At 36.0% G+C, this 22,010-nt stretch overlaps 2 protein-coding genes across 8 annotated transcripts in view; one reads left to right on the top strand and one right to left on the bottom strand.

Moving 5' to 3' along the window:
* pex5la (peroxisomal biogenesis factor 5-like a) overlaps positions 1-10,661 on the top strand; it is an 87,263-nt gene extending 76,602 nt beyond the window's left edge. For all 6 annotated transcript variants that reach the window (XM_048199776.1, XM_048199779.1, XM_048199781.1 and 3 more), the window contains 7 exons: positions 161-277; positions 392-535; positions 1,524-1,594; positions 3,986-4,192; positions 6,437-6,602; positions 7,198-7,355; positions 9,896-10,661. In XM_048199776.1, coding sequence (XP_048055733.1) covers positions 161-277; positions 392-535; positions 1,524-1,594; positions 3,986-4,192; positions 6,437-6,602; positions 7,198-7,355; positions 9,896-10,097 — 1,065 coding nt within the window. In that variant the 3' untranslated portion in view covers positions 10,098-10,661. The remainder of the gene's footprint in view (positions 1-160; positions 278-391; positions 536-1,523; positions 1,595-3,985; positions 4,193-6,436; positions 6,603-7,197; positions 7,356-9,895) is intronic.
* A 2,755-nt stretch (positions 10,662-13,416) lies between these two features.
* Positions 13,417-22,010, bottom strand: part of usp13 (ubiquitin specific peptidase 13) — a 33,762-nt gene continuing 25,168 nt past the window's right edge. For both annotated transcript variants that reach the window (XM_048199775.1, XM_048199774.1), the window contains exons 18-21: positions 20,089-20,255; positions 17,125-17,317; positions 16,911-16,995; positions 13,417-15,633 (exon numbers count right to left, since the gene is read on the bottom strand). In XM_048199775.1, the coding sequence (XP_048055732.1) occupies positions 15,537-15,633; positions 16,911-16,995; positions 17,125-17,317; positions 20,089-20,255 (542 nt within the window). In that variant the 3' untranslated portion in view covers positions 13,417-15,536. The remainder of the gene's footprint in view (positions 15,634-16,910; positions 16,996-17,124; positions 17,318-20,088; positions 20,256-22,010) is intronic.

Raw genomic sequence — 22,010 nt, 5'->3', positions numbered from 1 at the left:
TACACTCTGATTGACCCAGAAGCTACATATCATTAATTAAATTAAATATTACAGAATGATATAGTAAAAAATTTAATATTTTAGGAGAACTGTTTTAATATGGTACTGTACATTGTGTCAACATGTCTTTCTTATTTCTCCTTTCTCAAATCTCTTACAGTCAGACACAGAGTTTTGGGATAAGATGCAGGCAGAGTGGGAAGAGCTCGCTCGCAGGAACTGGTTAACAGAGAATGACCAACCGCAGATTCCCTCCAATGTGTCTCCTTACGAAAAGGTAAAGGAGAAGCAATTCAAACAAATGATTAAAAATGTATTTCATTATTTTTCTAGTATGTAAAAGCTTCATACATTTTCCACTACTTAATTATTTCCATAATTTCTTCCTCAGGGATACTACTTCCACACAGATAACCCTTTCAAAGACTGGCCAAATGCATTTGAGGAGGGATTACGCAAGTCGAGAGAGGGAGAACTGCCTAATGCCGTACTTCTTCTGGAAGCAGCTGTGCTCCAGGACCCTCAGGATTCAGAGGTGAGGGATCGGGCTTACAAAACAATTGTAAGCCAGGTACTTTCATCCAATCAATGTCTGCACAGCTTGAAAACAGCAAACTACATGTTCTGCCAATCAGACTACCATCATACCTTTCCTACATACAGTGATAAGTGGTAGTTGTGTTCTTGCCCACACTGAACATTTTTACTGATCATGGCATGATTAGCCAAGGCAGGGGGGTCCATGTTCACACTAATTTTCAGTGAGAGTTCTGTATTAGACATCACACTTGAAAGTGACTGATGGCAAACCATTAACACTCCTGTAACTGAGTAGGGTTCCCTTTTTCAGACGATTTAATGATGTAATAGTTCAGTTACATCCCAGAAAGGATTATCCCTCTTCTCCTGGAATTACCCTACCTCTAAATGATTGTGTCTCCAAAAAAAAGCTGAATGTCACCAGATAATATTACAAGCAAATAACATTTCAGGGGAGATTTTGCTTGTGAAATGTAATGAAGTACGCTATACTCATTGTACCCTAGCAGGTTAAGTGCCCAGACTCAGCCAACCTTGTTAAGATATTCTATTTATACGGCTCATTAATACTTTTTCCATTGTATTCACAAACTGTAGCCTTGTCAGAAAGGTTTTGAAATGCAGTTTCCTCCTACACAAAGTTAATAAGCTTGTCTTCAAATAATTCAGTGTTTATAACCTTACAAATGTTTCATTTAGGAATCATAGCATAAATATTCATTCAGTCACATAATAAATCATACTAAACTTCCAATATTTGTCTAGCAGTATTCGTACGTCCAATGTTTCATTTTCTCCAAGTAATGGCAACACAAATCCATTCAGTTCCTCGCTAACATTGTGTTGTATGTCTGAGCCACAGGCTTTTGAAAATGAATCATTTCCCCCAGGTTAGCACTGTAGCTCCTGCACAATAGAAGCTCCTCGCCGGAGTCAAGGTGATAACCCCAAAGCTCATTGTTCAGTACCTATTTTCTTTTCAGGCTTGGTTGGTGCTGGGAACCACACAAGCAGAGAATGAGAATGAGCAGGCAGCAATTGTCTCCCTCCAGAGGTAAGGAAGTATCCCTGCATGAATCATATGCAAATGATGTTTTACATTGAGCTGTTTGGCGCATGAAGTTTGAGTCATCACACTTACGATGTGACTGAGTGTTTATGGCAAAGTAGAGTTGGTTTGTATTAGTACGTATGCTTGATGATTGTGAGGTATGAACCGAGATTCTCATCACCATCAATGTCAAGATTAAGGTTAATCAAAAAGTGAATCGTCATTCAGAATAGAAATGGTTTAATAAGTAATGAAAATAAGACCCTTCTGCATGTTTAATGCAGAGAGGAAGTTCAACCCGAAGAATGTCAAACAGGCCTTGAATCGAACACCTCCATGTGGTTATCTGTGACACCAAATGAGACAAAGCTCTCTGCTGTGTCCTCTCCTGCTCGAGATAAAGGGCTACTGTAATAACCCGGTGATCCAATTAAAATTGCATTTCATAAGCACAGAGGCCTTTGGGAGATTATATTCATTTTGGATAGAACAGCCAGTCATAATCTCATACAATGTTCCTCTGAGCGACCGGGGTGAAAACTCCAATCTATGGGTGTTAATCATTGGTGACACTCAAAGCTGTGTTTTGGTACCATGTATCCGCATTACTTTTGAATGGAGTGATTTTATAATGTCTACCTCACTCATATTATCAAACATAATTTAATATGTCATTTTAAAATGGTGTGTCATCTGTGGTTGGTCCGTACAGTTGCTATGCCCCAATTCACATCCCGTTTGTCTTAAGTAGTATGTAATATTAGAACTAGTATGATCCAAATCAGTTTCAGCTGTACTAAAGAGGCAAGGAATGCAACACCAAAACTGCCACAGAATTTTTAATAAATATATGGCTCAAAAGGTGAAGAATTGTAGGTGAAGTTAGCTAAATGCTAATGCAGGTTACATGTAAACAAATAACAAAGTGGCTTACTTTGTACTAGCTTTGTGTGACTTTTGGTAAAAAAAAAAAACATGTACACTGCTGTTTCTCTCTCACTGTAAGATTTTTTTTTATATTTTTGAAATTCTCTTTGCTCACCAAGGCTGCATTTGTTTGATAAAAAATTATTGTGAAATATTATTTCACAAAAACTTTCTGAATTATTATTTCACAAAATCTTTATGCCTAATTCGCAACATGTGCGCACACGCAGGAGTTTGTTCCTAACTTAGTTCTAATGTTGATAAATACGGATTATTCTAAATGAGCGACCGCGTGCCCAAGGTAAGTCATTTACATAAAACACCCCAAAAACATGTCCATATAAGGGCATTTCGTACACCCTTTTCATTCGCAACTCTCAGCAAACGACATTTCTAAAGACGCGTTCTCGCCTGAGAGCAGCGCAGTGAGATTTGTGAGCAATGCCAAGACGATTTCAAATGCAATAAACATCTTTTATACAGACATTACAAACCTCTCATTAACCAGCTGTACATCTGCGTCTTTATGCAGAGCTACTGTAACAGACGTAGTCTAGTAAGAGTTGTGCGTGTAAAACCTCACTCCCCTGAACTAGGCCTCCATTGTCGCTGTACCTTGCATGCGTTCCAGATTGTTCTGATTATAAAGGTTTGTTTGACTACCTTGTGAATCAACAGCCCCAGGACACGGTTGCCACCTTGTGGATAAACTAAGTACTGCAACAAAACAAAAAAAAAGCGCATATGCGACCTGGTTACAAAAATCCAGCGGTGCGCATACTCTTCTGATGACATTGCGCTCTGTACGCTGAACCTCGCGTACACGTAAATAGTGAAGTATACTTTGGGCTTTAGTGAATGAGACCCATTGACAGCCAATCAGAATCCATCCAATCGTCTAAGTATGTGAATTGGGACACAGCCGACATCTTATTTGGGCTGGCGGGGGTGGGGGTTGAGTATACTTTTACCTAAATCTGATTAGATGAGATCAGATTAGATTAGAATTGATATTTCTGATGGATTTAGCAGGTAAATCATCAGCAATGTGCACTGCTTTTGTTTTAATGGACAACAAGAGAAAATGTTTTTACTGACTGTTACAAAGACAACCTAGTAAAAGTTTTTATTTGGCATTGTTACATTTCCATATTTATTCTTCAATACAGCTGTGTAGCCAATGTTTGGAAATAAACAATATCCAGATGTCACCCTCAGTCTTTTTTCTTACACTTGTAAAACAGGGAACGCGACTTCCATCATAAACCGAGCAAAAGATTTATTTTAGTTTTATGAAATATGTTTAAATTGTCTCCATGCAGACACATGAGATGACACAAGCGTTCACCCATGAATTAAAACCAGCACTAATAAGGAAGCATCTGCCTCTCATTATGATGGCAGACAGCTAATTAGTGTCCATCAAAAGCAGCGGTTCTTTAGATGCTTCCCTGTATGTGTGTGCAGGTGTCTGGAGCTCCACCCCAACAACCTTCAGGCCCTCATGGCCCTGGCAGTGAGCCTGACCAACACAGGCATGAGGCAGGAAGCGTGTGAGGCACTGCTGGGCTGGATAAGGCACAACCCCAAATACAAGCATCTTCTGAAGAGCCGCACGCACCTGCAGGGCTCACCTGGCTCACGGCGACTCTCCCACTCCTCTTCAACTGGCTGGTATGGTTTCAAATGAATACAGTGACAATATGTAGTGAGGAATATACAGCAGCCCCAAAATTGGTTTGGATACTTAACTTACACTTAATGTATGAATTTCAATACTGTAGAAACAAAATGTTAACAAACAAGTGGTTTCAAACTAATTATTTCAGAACTAACTTAAAGTTTTAGCCATGTTTGCAGTTACATCTAATCAGCAGGTCATTTTAGTGAATGTATGAATGAATGTTGTATGAATGTATGTTGTTGTTGTTATTAAGATAAACAACCATCCCTCAACCTCTTCCCTCAACTCCAGTTCTACTTATTCTACTTACATATATAATTGTTTCTTAATTATATAATAATAATTAATTATTATTATTATTTAATAATTTGCATGGTTTTTATACCAACCCATAGACTGTAAAAAAAGATGGACGACGCACATTCACTCTCTTCCATTGTAGTAAGTGAAGCTGCCAGTGTGCCAATATGGCACTGAGTCTCGAGTCTGCGCATAGTGAACTTGGAGCCCGAGTCTGCGCAGTAGCGAGCACGAAGTGGAGCCGCGATATCAAGGTTCCGCCCACACTCCCGCAGAATCAGTTAATACTGCTGAACAACTCATTATGTCGGTGTGAAATAAACAGCTCCAATCTCCTCCTGAAGATCCAGAAAAAAGTCCATTGGTGCTTCAGTGACTACTTCACTCAGAGAGGCTGTCAATCTCAGCTGTCAATCATTACGTCAAAACCCGCATTTTTATTGCATCAAATAACTAACTAAAAACAAATATATTTAAAGAATGAACACTTTAAAGGTGCCCTAGAACCAGTTTTTACAAGATGTAATATAAGTCTAAGGTGTCCCCTGAATGTGTCTATGAAGTTTCAGCTCAAAATACCCCATAGATTTTTTTAAATTAATTTTTTAATTGCCTATTTTGGGGCATCATTAACTATGCACCGATTCAGCGCGCGGCCCCTTTAAATCGCGGGGGCGTACATATTAATGATCCCGACTGTTACGTAACAGTCGGTGTTATGTTGGGATTTGCCTGTTTTTTTGAGGTCTTTTAAACAAATGAGATTTACATAAGAAGCAGGAAGCAATGGAGTTTGAAACTCAATGTATGTCTTTTCCATATACTGAACTCAACTATTCAACTATGCCAAGGTAAATTCAATTTTTGATTCTAGGGCACCTTTAACTAACATCAGCGTGATTAATAAAAACTAAAATGACAGAAACCATCTTTAGAAAAAATATTTGAGGTGTAATTTAACTAGTTTTGTCTCACGTCCCATTACATTACATGGAGAGGGTGAGGTTTATGACCTATACTGCATCCAGCCACCTGGGGGCGATTGAGATGCTTTGGCTTCACTTTTCAGGACTCGTGTGGCACACTTGTACCAATCAAATTTTTATGAAGTATTTTTATATATTATATTGTTATATAAATATGTTGTTTTATATGGTAACACCTTAGTATGTGGAACACATATTAACTATTAACTATGACTTTTTTTCTCAGTAAACTCCTAATTTACTGCTTATTAATAAGTAAGGTAGTTGTTATTGTGGTTAAGTTCAGGTATTGGGTAGGATTAAGAGATATAGAATACGGTCATGCGGAATATTGCATTAATATGTGCTTTATAAGTACTAATAAACAGCCAATATGCAAGATAATAAGCAACTAGTTAAATGTGATAATTGTTCCCCAGACTGAAGTGTTACCATATATTATATATACATATATATATATATATATATATATATATATATATATATATATATATATATATATATATATATATATAATATATATAAAAATATATACAGTATTACCTGTATGTTTTTTAATTACTATTATTATTAAAAATTATTTTTTCTTGTTTGTATACCAACCCCTTCCCCCAACTTTGTCTAATTTTTTTATGTCCTACAAATCCTAAAACTTCTACTGTCTCCACTGGTCATGTATTTTAGCAATTTCCTGTGCCTAATTTTTATATGATTAAACTGACAGGGTTATAGTTTCCCAACATGTAGTGCTCCAAACACTAAATGGAAAGTTCTTGGAACCAACACTTTAAATCTCTCTCTAGAGAGTCCCTTTCCCTTTTCTTAGCTATTAAATGACACATTTTGATGATGTTGCTGGTAGGGACGTCCCTGAAGGGCAATGCCTCTGGGTCTCTCGTCACTTTCTCTCTCTCTCTCTCTATCTTTTTATGTCTTCTGCCGCTCCAGCCCCCTGCTGCCAGAGGTGAAGGATCTGTACCTGGACGCTGCCCAGCAGAACTCGGACACTATCGACCCAGACCTGCAGACAGGGATGGGAGTGCTGTATAACCTCAGCTCCGAGTTCAACAAAGCGGTGGAAGCCTTCAACGCCGCGCTGTCAGTGCGGCCGGAGGTAAGTCACTGTTCAGTGTACTCGACTTACAAACTGGGGCTAAAACATCCAGAAACCCTAAAGGCAGAGGTCAAAGGAGTTAGGGAGAAAGTCACCGGGGCTTACAAAGTGCCTCCGAAATCTTTGAAACAGTTCATTTGAAACTTGAGGGGAGCTTTACCATTCATGAGCGCTGACTCCAGAACCCTGTGGGTCACCTTGTCGACGATTGATGCTTGCTAAGCCAAATTCTGTCCCCCTGTGTAGACTGCATTTACACTCAATCGAAAATCCTCCCCATCTGCTTGACTTGGTAATGTCTGCTTGCCTGCTGGGGGGCTCAGAGCGTGAATACGATGAAAGATAATGGCAATGTGGAAGTGAAACTCTGATACCAGGCTCCTTTTGACTTCTTTGTACAACTGTTTTAGACCGTGTCACAGTACTTAAAGGTCAAATTCATATTTTTTATCCCTAAAAGAAAGAGAGCACATCATCACTTAATGGTATTAAACATGGTCGCATGTAACCGCATAATCTTTCAAACGCAGAGTGATAATTATTTTGATCCATGACACTGAGCCAGAGGGGATTTTTTTGCCGTTGGTGTGTACAGGACTACCTGCTGTGGAATCGGCTGGGGGCGACGCTGGCTAATGGAGATCGCAGCGAGGAGGCTGTGGAGGCCTACACCAGAGCCCTGGAGCTCCAGCCCGGCTTCATCCGCTCACGTTACAATCTTGGCATCAGCTGCATTAATATGGGCGCTCACAGGTTTGTGACAGAGTTGTCCTGAAAATTATGTAAAACTTTTTGTATAAATACTTTGATCCTGGGTTTATGCCTGAATAAATGCAGCATAATAAAGAAACATTTATTCCTTGATTTATGGATGTTTCTTCAACTGCTGGTACTTTTGTGTCCCAGGGGTTGATTTTTTTTTAAAGAGGTTTTTTTTTTTTTGTTGCTGTTTGTTTGAAATGAGGGTCATATATACTGTTATGGAAAATGTTGCCTTTGTGGAAACTGCCTTCGTAATTTATTTGTGCTACTTTTCAGATGCCTTTATGTGTAGATTTTATTATTATACCATTGGATCTTTAAAATATGAAACTGAAATATGAAAATTATATAAACATTATTAATTATGTTTTATATATTATTATATAAAACATAACTATTAAATTTATTAAATGTAAACAAATATATGATCATCTAAAGTAGGATTAAAAATTGAGGTAAAAGTAATTTGATGTTTATTGTGTGAGAGTAATTTTTATAAATTTTTACACAAATTATGGCTGTTCTTCAGTCAGCATTTTTGCCATGACTTTTATGTTTATGTTTAGTAGATGAAAATTATTATTTTTTTAAAAAAAGGAGGAAAATAAAAAAAAGGTAAAAATGACTTGGTGACTAATGACTTGTTGTGTACAAGATACACTATATTGCCAAACGTTTTGGGACGCCTGCCTTTACGTGCACATGAACTTTAATGACATCCCATTCTTAATCCGTAGGGTTTAATATGGATTTTGCCCACCCTTTGCAGCTATAACAGCTTCAACTTTTCTGGGAAGGCTTTCCACAAGGTTTAGGAGTGTGTTTATGGGAATTTTTGACCACTCTTCTAGAAGCGCATTTGTGAGGTCAGGCAGTGATGTTGGCGAGAAGGCCTGGCTCACAGTCTCCGCTCTAATTCATCCCAAAGGTGTTCTATCGGGTTGAGGTCAGGTGAGGTCACTGGTGCGCAGTCATGTTGGAACAGGAAGGGGCCATCCCCAAACTGTTGCCACAAAGTTGGGAGCATGAAATTGTCCAAAATGTCTTGGTATGCTGAAGCATTAAGAGTTCCATTCACTGGAACTAAGGGGCCAAGCCCAAACCCTGAAAAACAACCCCACAACATAATCCCCCCTCCACCAAACTTTAAACTTGGCACAATGCAGTCAGGCAAGTTCTCCTGGCACCCGCCAAACCCAGACTCGTCTATCAGATTGCCAGACAGAGAAGTGTGATTCGTCACTCCAGAGAACATGTCTCCACTGCTCTAGAGTCCAGTGGCGGCGTGCTTTACACCACTGCATCCGGCGCTTTGCATTGCACTTGGTGATGTAAGGCTTGAATACAGCTGCTTGGCCATGGAAACCCATTCCATGAAGCTCTCTACGCATTGTTCTTGAGCTAATCTGAAGGCCACATGAAGTTTAGAGGTCTGTAGCTATTGACTCTGCAGAAACTGTGACTTCTGCGCACTTTGTGCCTCAGCATGTGCTGACCCCACTCTGTGATTTTACATGGACTACCACTTCATGGCTGAGTTGCTGTTGTTCCCAATTGCTTCCACTTTATGATACCACTAACAGTTGACCGTGGAATATTTAGTAGTGAGGAAATTTCACGAATGGACTTATTGCACAGGTGGCAACCTATCACGGTATCAGGCTTGAACTCACTGAGCTCCTGAGAGCGACCCATTCTTTCACAAATGTTTGTAGAAGCAGTCTGCATGCCTAGGTGCTTGATTTTATACACCTGAATTCAATGATTTGGAGGGGTGTCTCAATACTTTTGGCAATATAGTGTATATGTCAAATTATGTGAAAATATATTTTGTGTATTTAGAATACTAAAATTTAAGGTATTAAATTAGCCTTAGCAAGACAAAGGAGTTGGCCATTTTATTGCAAAATTTTCAACACTGTCATCCTATTAAACACAACATCTATTCAACATCCTATTAAACACAATGTATAATTTGAGAAAACACTATAGTGGAAATGTTCATATTAACTTTACAAAAATGACAGAATTCTCCTTTGATGCATGTTTGTCTATGTACAAATTAAATAAACTAGTGAACTAGTTGGAAAAATGAATATACATTTTCTGAATAGTCAGTCACAACCCAGGTGAAAAAAAAGTACATTTCAATAATGTACTTAAAGTGCTCTATTTTTGTACTTAATATACAAAAAAATTCTTCTTTAGTACTTACTAAGATAATCGTAAGAACATCTAAGTGTACTCAACTGTGCTATTTTGAGACACCATGACATGTGAACTAAAATGTGCTTTTAATACACTATCTCTGTATTTAAAAAAAAATGTATTTAGATACTACTTATAGTACATTTGAACCCATAGTGTACTACAAGTGGTAACTAAATATATTTTTTAAATACAGAGATAGTATATTAAAAGCACATTTTAGTTCACATCATGGTATCTCAAAATAGCACAGCTGAGGGCCAAAATTACCCGTAATTGTAGAAATGCACCATTTTGCAACCTTTTTTTTTTTTTTCTTGCAGGGAGGCAGCCAGTAATTTCCTGACGGCTCTTGGTATGCAGAGAAAGAGCAGGAGTCGGCAGCTTTCGCACCAGGTCATGTCTGGAAACATCTGGGCGGCCCTTCGGATAGCACTGTCCATGCTGGACCAGCCAGAGCTTTTTCAAGCTGCTAACATAGGAGACCTGGACTTGCTTATGAAAGCCTTTAACCTGGATATGTGAGCGAGAATACCCTTTAACCATGGCAAATATCCAAAGTACTTAATGGGAAGAACTTTGTCAGAAAGCAACATTTTTTTCTCGCAGAGCACCTTTACATTCCTGAGAACTGAGTGCAGGATGATACCATTTTAATAGATTTGCACATCAGTTTACGATTATCCTAAAGAGCACAATGCCAGGCGAAGATTGTACAAGTATGCCTTAGAGAAAATATCAGCTGGACCTTTAAATGTAACAGTGGGAATCGGAGGAGAACTTAATTCCACAACTGATCAGAGGAACGCAGACTTTAAATGTGCAAGAAGAACATTGACTTCACATCAATGACTTGATTAGAAATGTACTGTACTGCGTAGACTTTATGTATTGATTCACTTGCACTCTTTATTTGAGATGGTGGGGTTATTATTGATTTTGGTGGCACTTAGTTCAACCCTGGACATTCCTCACCTGATCTCTGCTGCATCATCCCCTTTATTTCTTGGAGCTTGCAGACCAGATTAAGAAGCCTTACTTTATCGTGCATGTAAAATAAATAATTAAGATGTTATCGGTATGATATCAGATAAAAGCCATTCCTTGCCATACAATGACCTCTTGATATAACTGAGGAGAAGTCTATGTTCCATCAAGGTCTTTTTGTGAAACACACCACATCTTTGAAATGTTATTAGACATAGCATTATTTTTTACAAAATTCGATGCAGGGAATTCTGATATACTGCCCCCTTTTGCCACAATTATCAGCCTGGATTTATCAGGAAAAAAAGTGTCTCTGTTTTTGAAGAAAGCTGCCCAATATCTAAGCCAAACAATTTGTGATTTTTCACAGTTTTATACCCTAATACTGACGTTATTACTCATATTATTAAGGTTTATCTCCAGCTTGCATGACTTTCCATTTTGCTCATCAGCGTGAACACACAAGTGCTCAATGTTGAATATGCGCTTCAAGAAAAGTCAGTACATAGGTGAATGATTTTAAAATGCTATGCAAAACCTATAGATTTTTTTTTTTCTTCATGCAGCCCGGAAGCAGAAGAAAATCCTATAGCATTTTATACATGCTTTGTCACTTTTAGGGCTTTTCACACAGCGCTTTGAAATGAAAATTAACCCAAGCTTTACTCACCCTCAAGCCGACTTCCATATTGAAGTTATGAAGAAAGTGTAAACTGGCATCATGTCAGTTACACTTTTTCTGTAAGTTGAATAAGGAAAGCGTTTCATAGCATAACGTAGCGTAAGCTTTGTGAACTGCAAGTTTTACACTTTCTGCGTACGTTAAATACGGAAGGTGGCTCGTGAGGAAGCTATTTATTTTACTTCATAACTTGTTAAATATGGATTTTTTTTTTTTTTTTTTTTACACAAACGCATCGCTTCTATTCAGAAGGCCTTTAATAACCCCCCGGAACTGTGTGGAGCACATATTTATGATGGATGGATGTGGATGGAAGCACTATCTTCAGCTCATACTCATCAGTCCCTATTTCTGCAATTATGTTCATCAGAAAGAAGAAAGTCATATACACCTAGGATGGCTTGAGGGTGAGTAAAGCTTAGGCTAATTTTCATTTCAAAATGAACTAATCCTTTAACCCCGGGTTATCGTCGTTCTAAACACCTCTTTTAACCCCGGGTAAAGGAATGTTTCATACTTGTAATTTTGAAGCGGAGTTAGCACCGCTTTTTACCCGGGGTTAGAAACCCTGACCGGAGCAGGGTTAGCATCGCTTTTGCTAATGTTACAGCTAGACGCTTAGCAACAGACAGCAATAGTGTACTCATATTTGCCTCCTTTGGACAGTCACGGAAACGCTGCGCATTGTATATAAACAGTAAATTCAGCATTTTAGAAGAAAAATGTCAAATGCTGACCGAAAACGCGACAATTTGAGTGAAGAACAGACCGTTTCATTCACCTTTATAGTCCGATATGCCCCACTCGGCAATACGAGGATGCACAATGCTAGAGCAAGCCAATGTAAACAGGTCGCGTGCTGCGTTTATCCAATCAATGACACTGCAAATATGCAAATAAGAACGTTAATCCAGGGTTTAGGAAAGTACAATGTGAAACGTCAGTTTATGAATACCCAGGATTTATTGTTAACCCCGGGTAAATTATGAGCAGTGTGAAACTTCAGCCAAGAAAACCCAGGACTCTGTTTACCCGGGGTTTAGAATGACCCAGGGTTAACTATTTCAAGTGTGAAAAGCCCTTTGTGTTGTAATAAGATGTAAACTGGTACAGTAGGGAGAAGATCTGGTAGACAATGGTCTATTTTACTTAATATTTTGTTTCTTATTTTAAAAGTCTCCCTGATCCAGCTGAGCTTATTTGTAGCATCATATATTTTCATTATCCCCACACAACGTGGAAGAATTTATTTATTAAATAATATGTATCAACGAACAAGCATGCAAAGCCATTCAAGTACCCATTATCAAGTGTTATTGTTATTATATTTATTTAATTACTGCACTCTGTATTTGTTTTATTATTCTGTATCCGAAACTATTTGAAAAGTCCTGTAAATGCTCATCGATACAGTTAGAACAGACTTGTGCTTTGTAGCCGAATGTTACAGTAGATACTGTAGATTCTCTAATGCCTGAGGCCAAACCTCCTCTTTTCTAGAACTTTGTACAATCTCAGGTGTGATTGTCTAGATGAATTCATGCTCCAGAAATACTCCTGATGTATGATCGCATGCCGAATATACTTATTTTTGAATGCTGTAGATTTATTTATATGCATGAACTTGACATGCCTATTTTAATCTATACCCTTCATTTCTATGACTTATTTATCACTGTAATCACAAAATTTTGCATTTAACAATATATATATATATATTGATCTGAAGAATACGGCATATTAACCGTAAAATACCTAGAAATAACAAGGAGTTTTTTCAATGCCGTGGGTAAAATCTCAACAAGACGTTCTTTATAGTCACTTATATTACTATTGCAATAGCCAGATTTACTAAAGCCTTTAGAATTAGAGGCTCAAATACATTATGCATCATTCAGAGCTGTGTTTCTGAATTTTGTACGTGCAAACTTTCTTAAATGTTTGCCAAAGGCTTTAATAACTCTGGTCCAATATTTAAAAGATAGATGCATACACAAAAGTTATCTTTTAAAATAAAACATTGTAATAGAATTTGTATGCCTGGTTGTTGCTGTCGATCAAAAATTATTGCCATGAGTGCATTTAGCTGTTAAGGGACTCACAAAACAAATGGTTCCATGGATAAAATCTCCTCTTTCAATACTGGCATCGCCAAATATGAAAATGGTACAGATAAACAATTGTGGATTTTATTGAACAATCCAAACATTGATCCACAAGTATGTTTGAACAGATTTTCAAATGAGGATTCCCACATTTGCCATGACTGTGTGTTTATATATATATGGATCAGAAAATCCATTAAAAAAAAAAACCTTTTAACAAACAAGTGGGCAAGTTTGTATAGTAGCTACAGAATTGGCACACCTTTTTTGCAAAAAAAAAAAAAGTTCAACAATAAAAACGTACCACTTAACCTTCAGTTCCATGAAAAACAGAACTCGCTAAAAATCAATAATATATTGCAAAATGTCAACTGACTAACTTTGGAGTTTTAGTGCACATTCTGAAAAAAAAAAAAAATCAAGGCATGTTTAATAAAGGTGAGGTAAAAGCATCCACTTTCACACCCAATATAAAGACAAAAAAGAAAAGAGAGAGAAAGAGAAACAGGAGGAACTGGATATGAATATTCATTCATTGTTAGAAAGAGAGGAAGAGAAAGAGTGAGAGAACCTCAGATGGATACGCCAAAGGAAGACACATGCACAACACGAGGTAAATGGACAAAGACACGGACCTCCCAACGTAACAGCTAGTGCACAATAGAAAGAAACATGACAGGGTACAATCTTCAACAGAATGTGCAACATCAGTTGAAATAAATTGAGATGAACAGGCCCCACCTCAGCCTGAGCGAGATCACGTCGTAAAACAATGAATATTAAACTTTAATTCAGCGCTAACCTTCAGACTGAAGCTCACGGCGTAATAAAACACTTTAAAGGATACTTGCCAAGAACGAATACGGGTTTTGTTTGGTAATGACATGCTTCTTCAGCAAATAAATGAAATGTCCAAGATTTGAAGGTGATGGAGGCGGAGCCAAGTTTGTCAGATATGTTGTAAAGCTTAAGAGCTTGTGATTTGGTAACACTGAGCACCAATACATACATGTATCTGAGATCATTCTATGAATAATACTGCATATAATTCTGCTCTATACAGTATGTCATCACATATTGCTTAGGTATGGGATAAAAATAGTTTTACATTCTTTGAGACTGGAAATAAATGAAACGAAACGACTTCAAATGCATTCCAGTCTTTAAACTGCTAAAGATATGATCAAAGTAAAGCACTTGAACATTGCATGAATATGTGATATTGGTGCACTTTCTGGTCAGATATCACAGACTGACTGAAAGCTATCATGGACTTAAAGTTGAATGTAATGATATTGTACAAACAAAATATTTTTAAAGCCATGCCAATAAATGAGGCTCAATGTTCTTGAATATATATATATATATATATATAAAAAGGTCTACTTCTGCCTGAAGGTATAGAAACTGGACAAACTTTTGCAGTTGGGGAGAATAAACCTGAAATATAGATTCCATTATTAAAAAAAAAAAATCAGTCTGATGCCACAAATATGGATCAATCCAAATGCTAGAACATAAATCTAGCACATATCTATCAGCAAACTAAGACCTACCAAACAAGGACCACAGTCCAACATTTCAATAAACTTTTTTCCTCTATGGGCATGAGTCAAAAACAAATGTTTCTGTGTAATAACATTACGTTATAGATCGATTGCAGTTTCATCAAAATCCACTAAACATGATCTCTATTTGAAATCTCCTCTGACAGACTTTTTGTTGTTGTTGAACAACTAGGTAACCCAAAGAACATGAACTGAAGGGAGTACATTCTGAGATGGCAGTAATAACATTTGTAAATGCAGGCACGTGTTATGTTTTCAAAAGAAGTACGCCTTGAAAATACTGGCACAGGAGCTTAAAGTATTCAAAGAGAAACATAACAAATAATTTGAGAATATATTAGGAAAATAATCTGCATACGTAAAATTGCACACATCCCACTGTACCTTTAAAGCAGACACGAGACGAACAAATAAACAAAACTCGGACAGACGACACACACACACTCGTTTCCCTGCTCGACCGTTCCTGTGGTATTAGTGTCTGTGTGGGTCTTGGCAGGGACTGAGAGGTTCTCTCTCCGTCTCACAGATGTAAATGCTTCCCTAGTTTCCAGCAGTGTCAGTGGTGCCCCACACACCTCTCTGGCCAAATGGCTGTGCATAAGGTTGTGAAGGTCCAGATCTAGCAGCTTGACAGGCGCCGGTAAAAGTACATGTAGCCCAAGTCTTTAGGGGGTCTCTCTGACAAACAAACTTTGTGGTCATTGTAAATCAGCCATCTAGAGAAGTGGAAAAAAAAGTTTGAGTTTTACACACACACACACACACACACACACACACACACACACACGTATCTATTACTTTTTTTTCATTTTAAATATTTTTTTCTAATAAGCCCATTTTAAAATTCTAATGATAAAATTTAAAAAAAATGTATAATTTTTAACTCATTCTTTATTTTTTTCCTAATTATATTTATTTTTTTTTAAATAATTTCAACATTTATAAATGTTTATATATATATTATAAATATAAACATTTTTCCAAACAATTACATTTTATCATTTATTTAATTTTATTTTTACATTACAATATATATATTTTTATTTATCCATTTATAAATGATAAAATATTTATTTTAAACATTTATACTTGTTTATGAATGTAATTATAATTGGTTAAATTATTTATAATTTTATTTATCCATTTATAAATTATAAAATATTTATTTTAAACATTTATACTTGTTTATGAATGTAATTATAATTGGTTAAATTATTTATTTTAAACATTTATACTTGTTTATAAATGTAATTATAATTGGTTAAATTATTTATAATTTTATTTATACATTTATAAATTATAAAATATTTATTTTAAACATTTATACTTGTTTATAAATGTAATTATAATTGATTAAATTATTTATAATTTTATTTATACATTTATAAATTATAAAATATTTATTTTAAACATTTATACTTGTTTATAAATGTAATTATAATTGGTTAAATTATTTATAATTTTATTTATACATTTATAAATGATAAAATATTTATTTTAAACATTTATACTTGTTTATGAATGTAATTATAATTGGTTAAATTTTTTATTTTAAACATTTATACTTGTTTATAAATGTAATTATAATTGGTTAAATTATTTATAATTTTATTTATCCATTTATAAATGATAAAATATTTATTTTAAACATTTATACTTGTTTATGAATGTAATTATAATTGGTTAAAATATTTATGAATTTATTTATAAAAATTAATTAATTAAAACATTTTAAATTAATATGTAAAAAGTTTAACTTTAAAATGTGTTTTCCTTATATTTATTAAAATAGGTTTTATTTTCTTTATCATTTTAACACATTTACATGTTTCATTTTTTTTTTTTACATTTATAATCATTCACCTATACATCATTGTTTGTTCTTTACAGGCACAAAACAATTGTTTTTTAGATGTTCTCTGCAATCAGTCCGATTGTAACATCCACAAAATGAAAATGTGCAAATAAATAACACACATTATAATCAGCATACCTGCCCTCTTTTTTGATATGACACACATAATGACCAGACATTGTGGATGTTCCCATGTGACTGATGAAGGCAAACAGTTCATAACCTTTGAGAAAGAAAAAAAATGAAATGAATGAATGAAATATCAGAATGAAATATCAAACCAGCAATGTGTGTAATCCTTAGTATGTGTTGACCCTCTGTTTGCTGAATTTAATAGTCAGTGGGCACTTACGCCCTGGTCCGTCTCTGACGCGGGGGCTGGACAGGTCCTGATCTGGAGAGAGCGAGGAGTCGCTGTGGGCATTGGCGTTTGAGAAGCTGTTATCGTTCGGCTCTGTGTCTGCTGTGTCTGACATAGCCTCAGTCTCTTCCTCACAGTCTGGGTGTGTGAATATCCAGTCAAGAGCTCGCTCCAAGTTGTTGTTCTATATAGTCACACAAGGAGTAGAAGAAAGACAAAATTTCACTTAACGATACTGTAATACATTTTTACTGCTGCCTTCAGGCTAAAAGACAAAATAATTTCATCACTTGAGTGGAGGAGCTCTTAATAAACATAACCACTTTTTTAGGTTACTAACAGCCTAACTGGACAAAAAACATGGCAAGCTTTAATTTCACAAGAAAACACTGAACATCGAAATTATATCCTCAGGCAAAGAGCCATTTTTAAATCGCTCAGACCAGTCGAAAGTCCTTGATTTAACTGAGGTCATTCTAGCGTGGTCAAAAGACTCATTTAGGCATAGGCACTAATCTGAAATAGCGCCGTGATTCACTGCAAATGCCAGCAGTGAAAGCAAATGTGCCCTGACGCCCTCATCTTTTCCTGGACAAATGTGAACGACGTAGGTTGAAGACGTCCACTTGTTACCGCGCTATTATTGGCTGTTTGAGAGGCTATTTTTAAACACACGTACACACACATGCACAGATATGAAAAACACCACCACACTGACTCAAACACAAAGCCAAAAAGAAATATTCAAGAAGAAGCAGGTCCTGCTATGAAGCAATAATGTTAAACATATAACATTATAAACATCAAAAATTCTGAAAAAAAAAAAATTATATTTATAATTTATAATAATTAATTAATAATTTATATATATATATATATATATATATATATATATATATATATATATATATATATATATATATATATATGGATTTGATGAATAGAAAATTCAAAGGAAAATCATTCATTTGAAAAATGTCACTTTTAATTAATGTAATCCATCCTTGTTGAATAAAACTATCAATTTCTTTTAAATAAAAAAATCTTACTGACTCAAAACTTTTGAACGGTACTGTATATATACATTTAGTTACCAAGCTAATTTGTCCTAAATAACAGCATGATCTCTGAAGAACTTCAAACCAATAAAAATCACAATTCCTTAAAAAAAAAAAAAAAGGAAAAGTATGAACTTTCAAACATACAGTACATTAAGACAATGTGAAGGTTAGCCAAGTACCAAACAGTTCAACAAAAGAGATCAGCTTCTCCAATCTCACATGCTTGGTTGAAGAGCAGCGAGTGACAAAACGGATTCTGACATGCTGAAACATGTTGCGTCTGTGGAACATGATGGAGCATGATAATTATATTCCTGCCAAAGAATCACATCTAAAAATTTGCAGCTAGGAACAGTTCAAATCAGTAACATCCAATCTACAGTGGCCCTAAAAGGTACATGGACACTTTTGTACACTTAAAGGGTTAGTTCACCCAAAAATGAAAATTATGTCATTAATGACTCACCCTCATGTCGTTCCAAACCCGTAAGACCTCCGTTCATCTTCAGAACACAGTTTAAGATATTTTAGATTTAGTCCGACAGCTTTCTGTCCCTCCATTGAAAGTGTTTGTACGGTAGACTGTCCATGTCCAGAAAGGTAATAAAAACATCATCAAAGTAGTCCGTGTGACATCAGTTGGTTAGTTAGAATTTTTTGAAGCATCGAAAATACATTTTGGTCCAAAAATAACAAAAACTATGACTTTATTCAGCATTGTCTTCTCTTCCAGAATCCTTTCCATTGAATTGATTCCATTGAATTGATTCCATTGAATCCTTTCATCTGTCGGCATTGGTAATGCACTTTTACGTTGTTGTTTTTGGCGATTAGGACATCCGCGACATGCACACTTACACACTATTTTAAAAAATATAGCAATACCAAAATACAAACAATGTAGAATAGCTTGAATACAGCGTGCGTCTCTCTCAGACTGTAAATGAAGCTCGGGCGCACCGGATAACACGTCAGCAGCGTCTTACATCAGCACCGTCACTGTGGAGTCGTGAACCACACTACGGAGCAGAAGGGGGCGGTAATACACCAATAAGCTGGATGCCAACCGCCGTAAAACAGGAAAGAAGAAGAAGCAGAGTCGTGAACGTGGATTGACAACAGACCCGGAAGAGAATACAATGCTGAATAAAGTCGTAGTTTTTGTTATTTTTGGACCTAAATGTATTTTCGATGCTTAAAAATGTCGCAGATGTCCTAATCGCCAAAAACAACCAGGGCGACGTAAAAGTGCATTACCAATGCCGACAGATGAAAGGATTCAATGGAATCAATTCAATGGAAAGGATTCCGGAAGAGAAGACAATGCTGAATAAAGTCGTAGTTTTTGTTATTTTTGGACCAAAATGTATTTTCGATGCTTCAACAAATTCTAACTGACCCACTGATGTCACATGGACTACTTTGATGATGTTTTTATTACCTTTCTGGACATGGATAGTATACCGTACATACATTTTCAATGGAGGGACAGAAAGCTCTCGGACTAAATCTAAAATATCTTAAACTGTGTTCCGAAGATGAACGAAGGTCTTATGGGTTTGGAATGAAATGAGGGTGAGTCATTAATGACATAATTTTCTTTTTTGGGTGAACTAACCCTTTAAATGCATGAATTTCATTTGCAAACAAATGACACTAGAACTTTTATCAGAACTAACTTGAGCTATTTCTGAAATTACATTTAACCAGCTGGTCTCAAGGTAATTTTTTAGTAGATGGATGTATATGGAAAGTTCACACAGGTGTTCTAGCAGAGTAACCACAGGTGTAGTTTATCATAATGCAATGACATTCATACATTTAAGTTTGACCTAGGTATCCAAATTCTTTTTATGGGCCACTGTCTATGAAGCAGATGAGGCATGACACTCACTGTGGCTTTGAGAGCCTTGATTGTGTGATGTCTGGGGAAGCCCATGGAGGTGAGGATGGAGATGCTCTCTTCTGGAGGCTGGTTGTCCAGAGCACTGGTAGTAGGGAGGCTGGGGCTGAGCAGGTCTGGTTCCATGTAAGAGGGAATTGCCAGAGGCTCGGCAAAATCTGCAGTTAGTTTCACAAGAGACGTAAGAGACAGTAATAGTAATAACAGTAAATTATATGCAACTAACCCCAAGTCAAACTTAACACTGACCCTATAGTAAGTACATGCTGTTAATTAATATTACTCAGTACTTCAATATATAATTACACCGTAACAAGGACACCTTACAATAAAGTGTAAACCAAGTCTTTTATCACACATATACTACATATCAGAACACAGACAATGCAGATAGTAGATGTAACACCAAGTATTATGTAGTCCTTTAAATCCAAAGTATCTCAAGAAGAATTTCAAATTCAGTCTAGACTACGGATTTATTCACCAAGTGTGCAGAGAGGATGAAAATATCACACTCGCTGCCCTATTGAGATTACACAGATAAACCGGAAATTCAAATGAACACGAGCCATGTAATCCATTCCCTGTAGTCTGCAACTAATCCTTTAATGTTCAAGATCAAATGCTGTGCTCAGACACACAAACACACTGTATGACAGCACCATGTTTGGCCACTAGCAACTACAAACTGACCTGCCTCAGCCCTACATGAACAAACATTCTAATTAAGTATTAAAGGCACTCCTGTGTGCCATGCCTAACAATGGACTTTAGCCATGATATTTAATCACAACCTCCAGTTCCTTAATGTTTCTATAAAAACTGCTGCTACTGCACATAATAAAAAATTATGGAAATAATGGATAAAATAAGGATAGAAATTAAACATAAATGTAATTATTACATATTAATTACATATTTATTATGAATTAAATATGAATTATACAATTTTTGTTCAAATTAAAGGATTAGTCCACTTTTAAATACACTTTTCCTGATAGATTTACTCACCCCCATGTCATCCAAGATGTTCATGTCTTTCTTTCGTCAGTCGAAAAGAAATGAAGGTTTTTGAGGAAAACATTCCAGGATTTTTCTCCTTACAGTGGATTTCAATGGCTACCAACAGACTGAAGGTCTACTTACGGAACGAACGTGGCGCCAGTTTCGTTTTTTTCCGTAACTTGAATAGGGAAGGCGTAGGACATTCAGCGTAAGCGTTATGAAGAATGCGGAAGCGGAAAGTACGTTCAAGGCGATATTTTGTTTATAAAGCATAAACGGTTGTATTTTTTTCGAAAATGACCGATCGATTCGCTAGATAAGACCCTTATTACTCATCTGGTATCGTTTAAAGCCCTTGAAGCTGCACTGAAACTTTAATTGTTGACCTTCAACCTGTTGGTAGCCATTGAAATCCACTGTAAGGAGAAAAATCCTGGAATGTTTTCCTCAAAAACCTTCATTTCTTTTCGACTGACGAAAGAAAGACATGAACATCTTGGATGACATGGGGGTGAGTAAATTTATCAGGAAAAGTGTATTTAAAAGTGGACTAATCCTTTAAAAGTTATTGTACCATGCAGATATCTAAACAAATGGGAAATGCATCTCTGAAGTTTCTATTTTCGGTTTTAGATTAGAAAATTAAAATCTAATCTAATCTTTATATTATCTATTTTATAATAACATCTATTTTAAACAGTAAAATTGTAATATTGTGTGAAATTTTCTTTTTAAATATATTTTACATTATTATAATGTAATTATAATTATAGATAGACTGAAACTATCAATTTTATAAAATTATAAAATCAGGCAGAGCAGATTTTTGACTAAATGTTTGACTTTTTAAAAAAAAGTTAAGATTTTTGTTTTCTTTAGACTAGCCATATATCACCTCCACAGTACAG

This window comes from Megalobrama amblycephala, linkage group LG8, assembly GCF_018812025.1.
Source record: "Megalobrama amblycephala isolate DHTTF-2021 linkage group LG8, ASM1881202v1, whole genome shotgun sequence".
NCBI classification, from domain to species: domain Eukaryota; kingdom Metazoa; phylum Chordata; class Actinopteri; order Cypriniformes; family Xenocyprididae; genus Megalobrama; species Megalobrama amblycephala.
The sequence above is the reverse complement of the archived record's forward strand: the minus strand, read 5'-3'. Positions and strand labels throughout refer to the sequence as shown.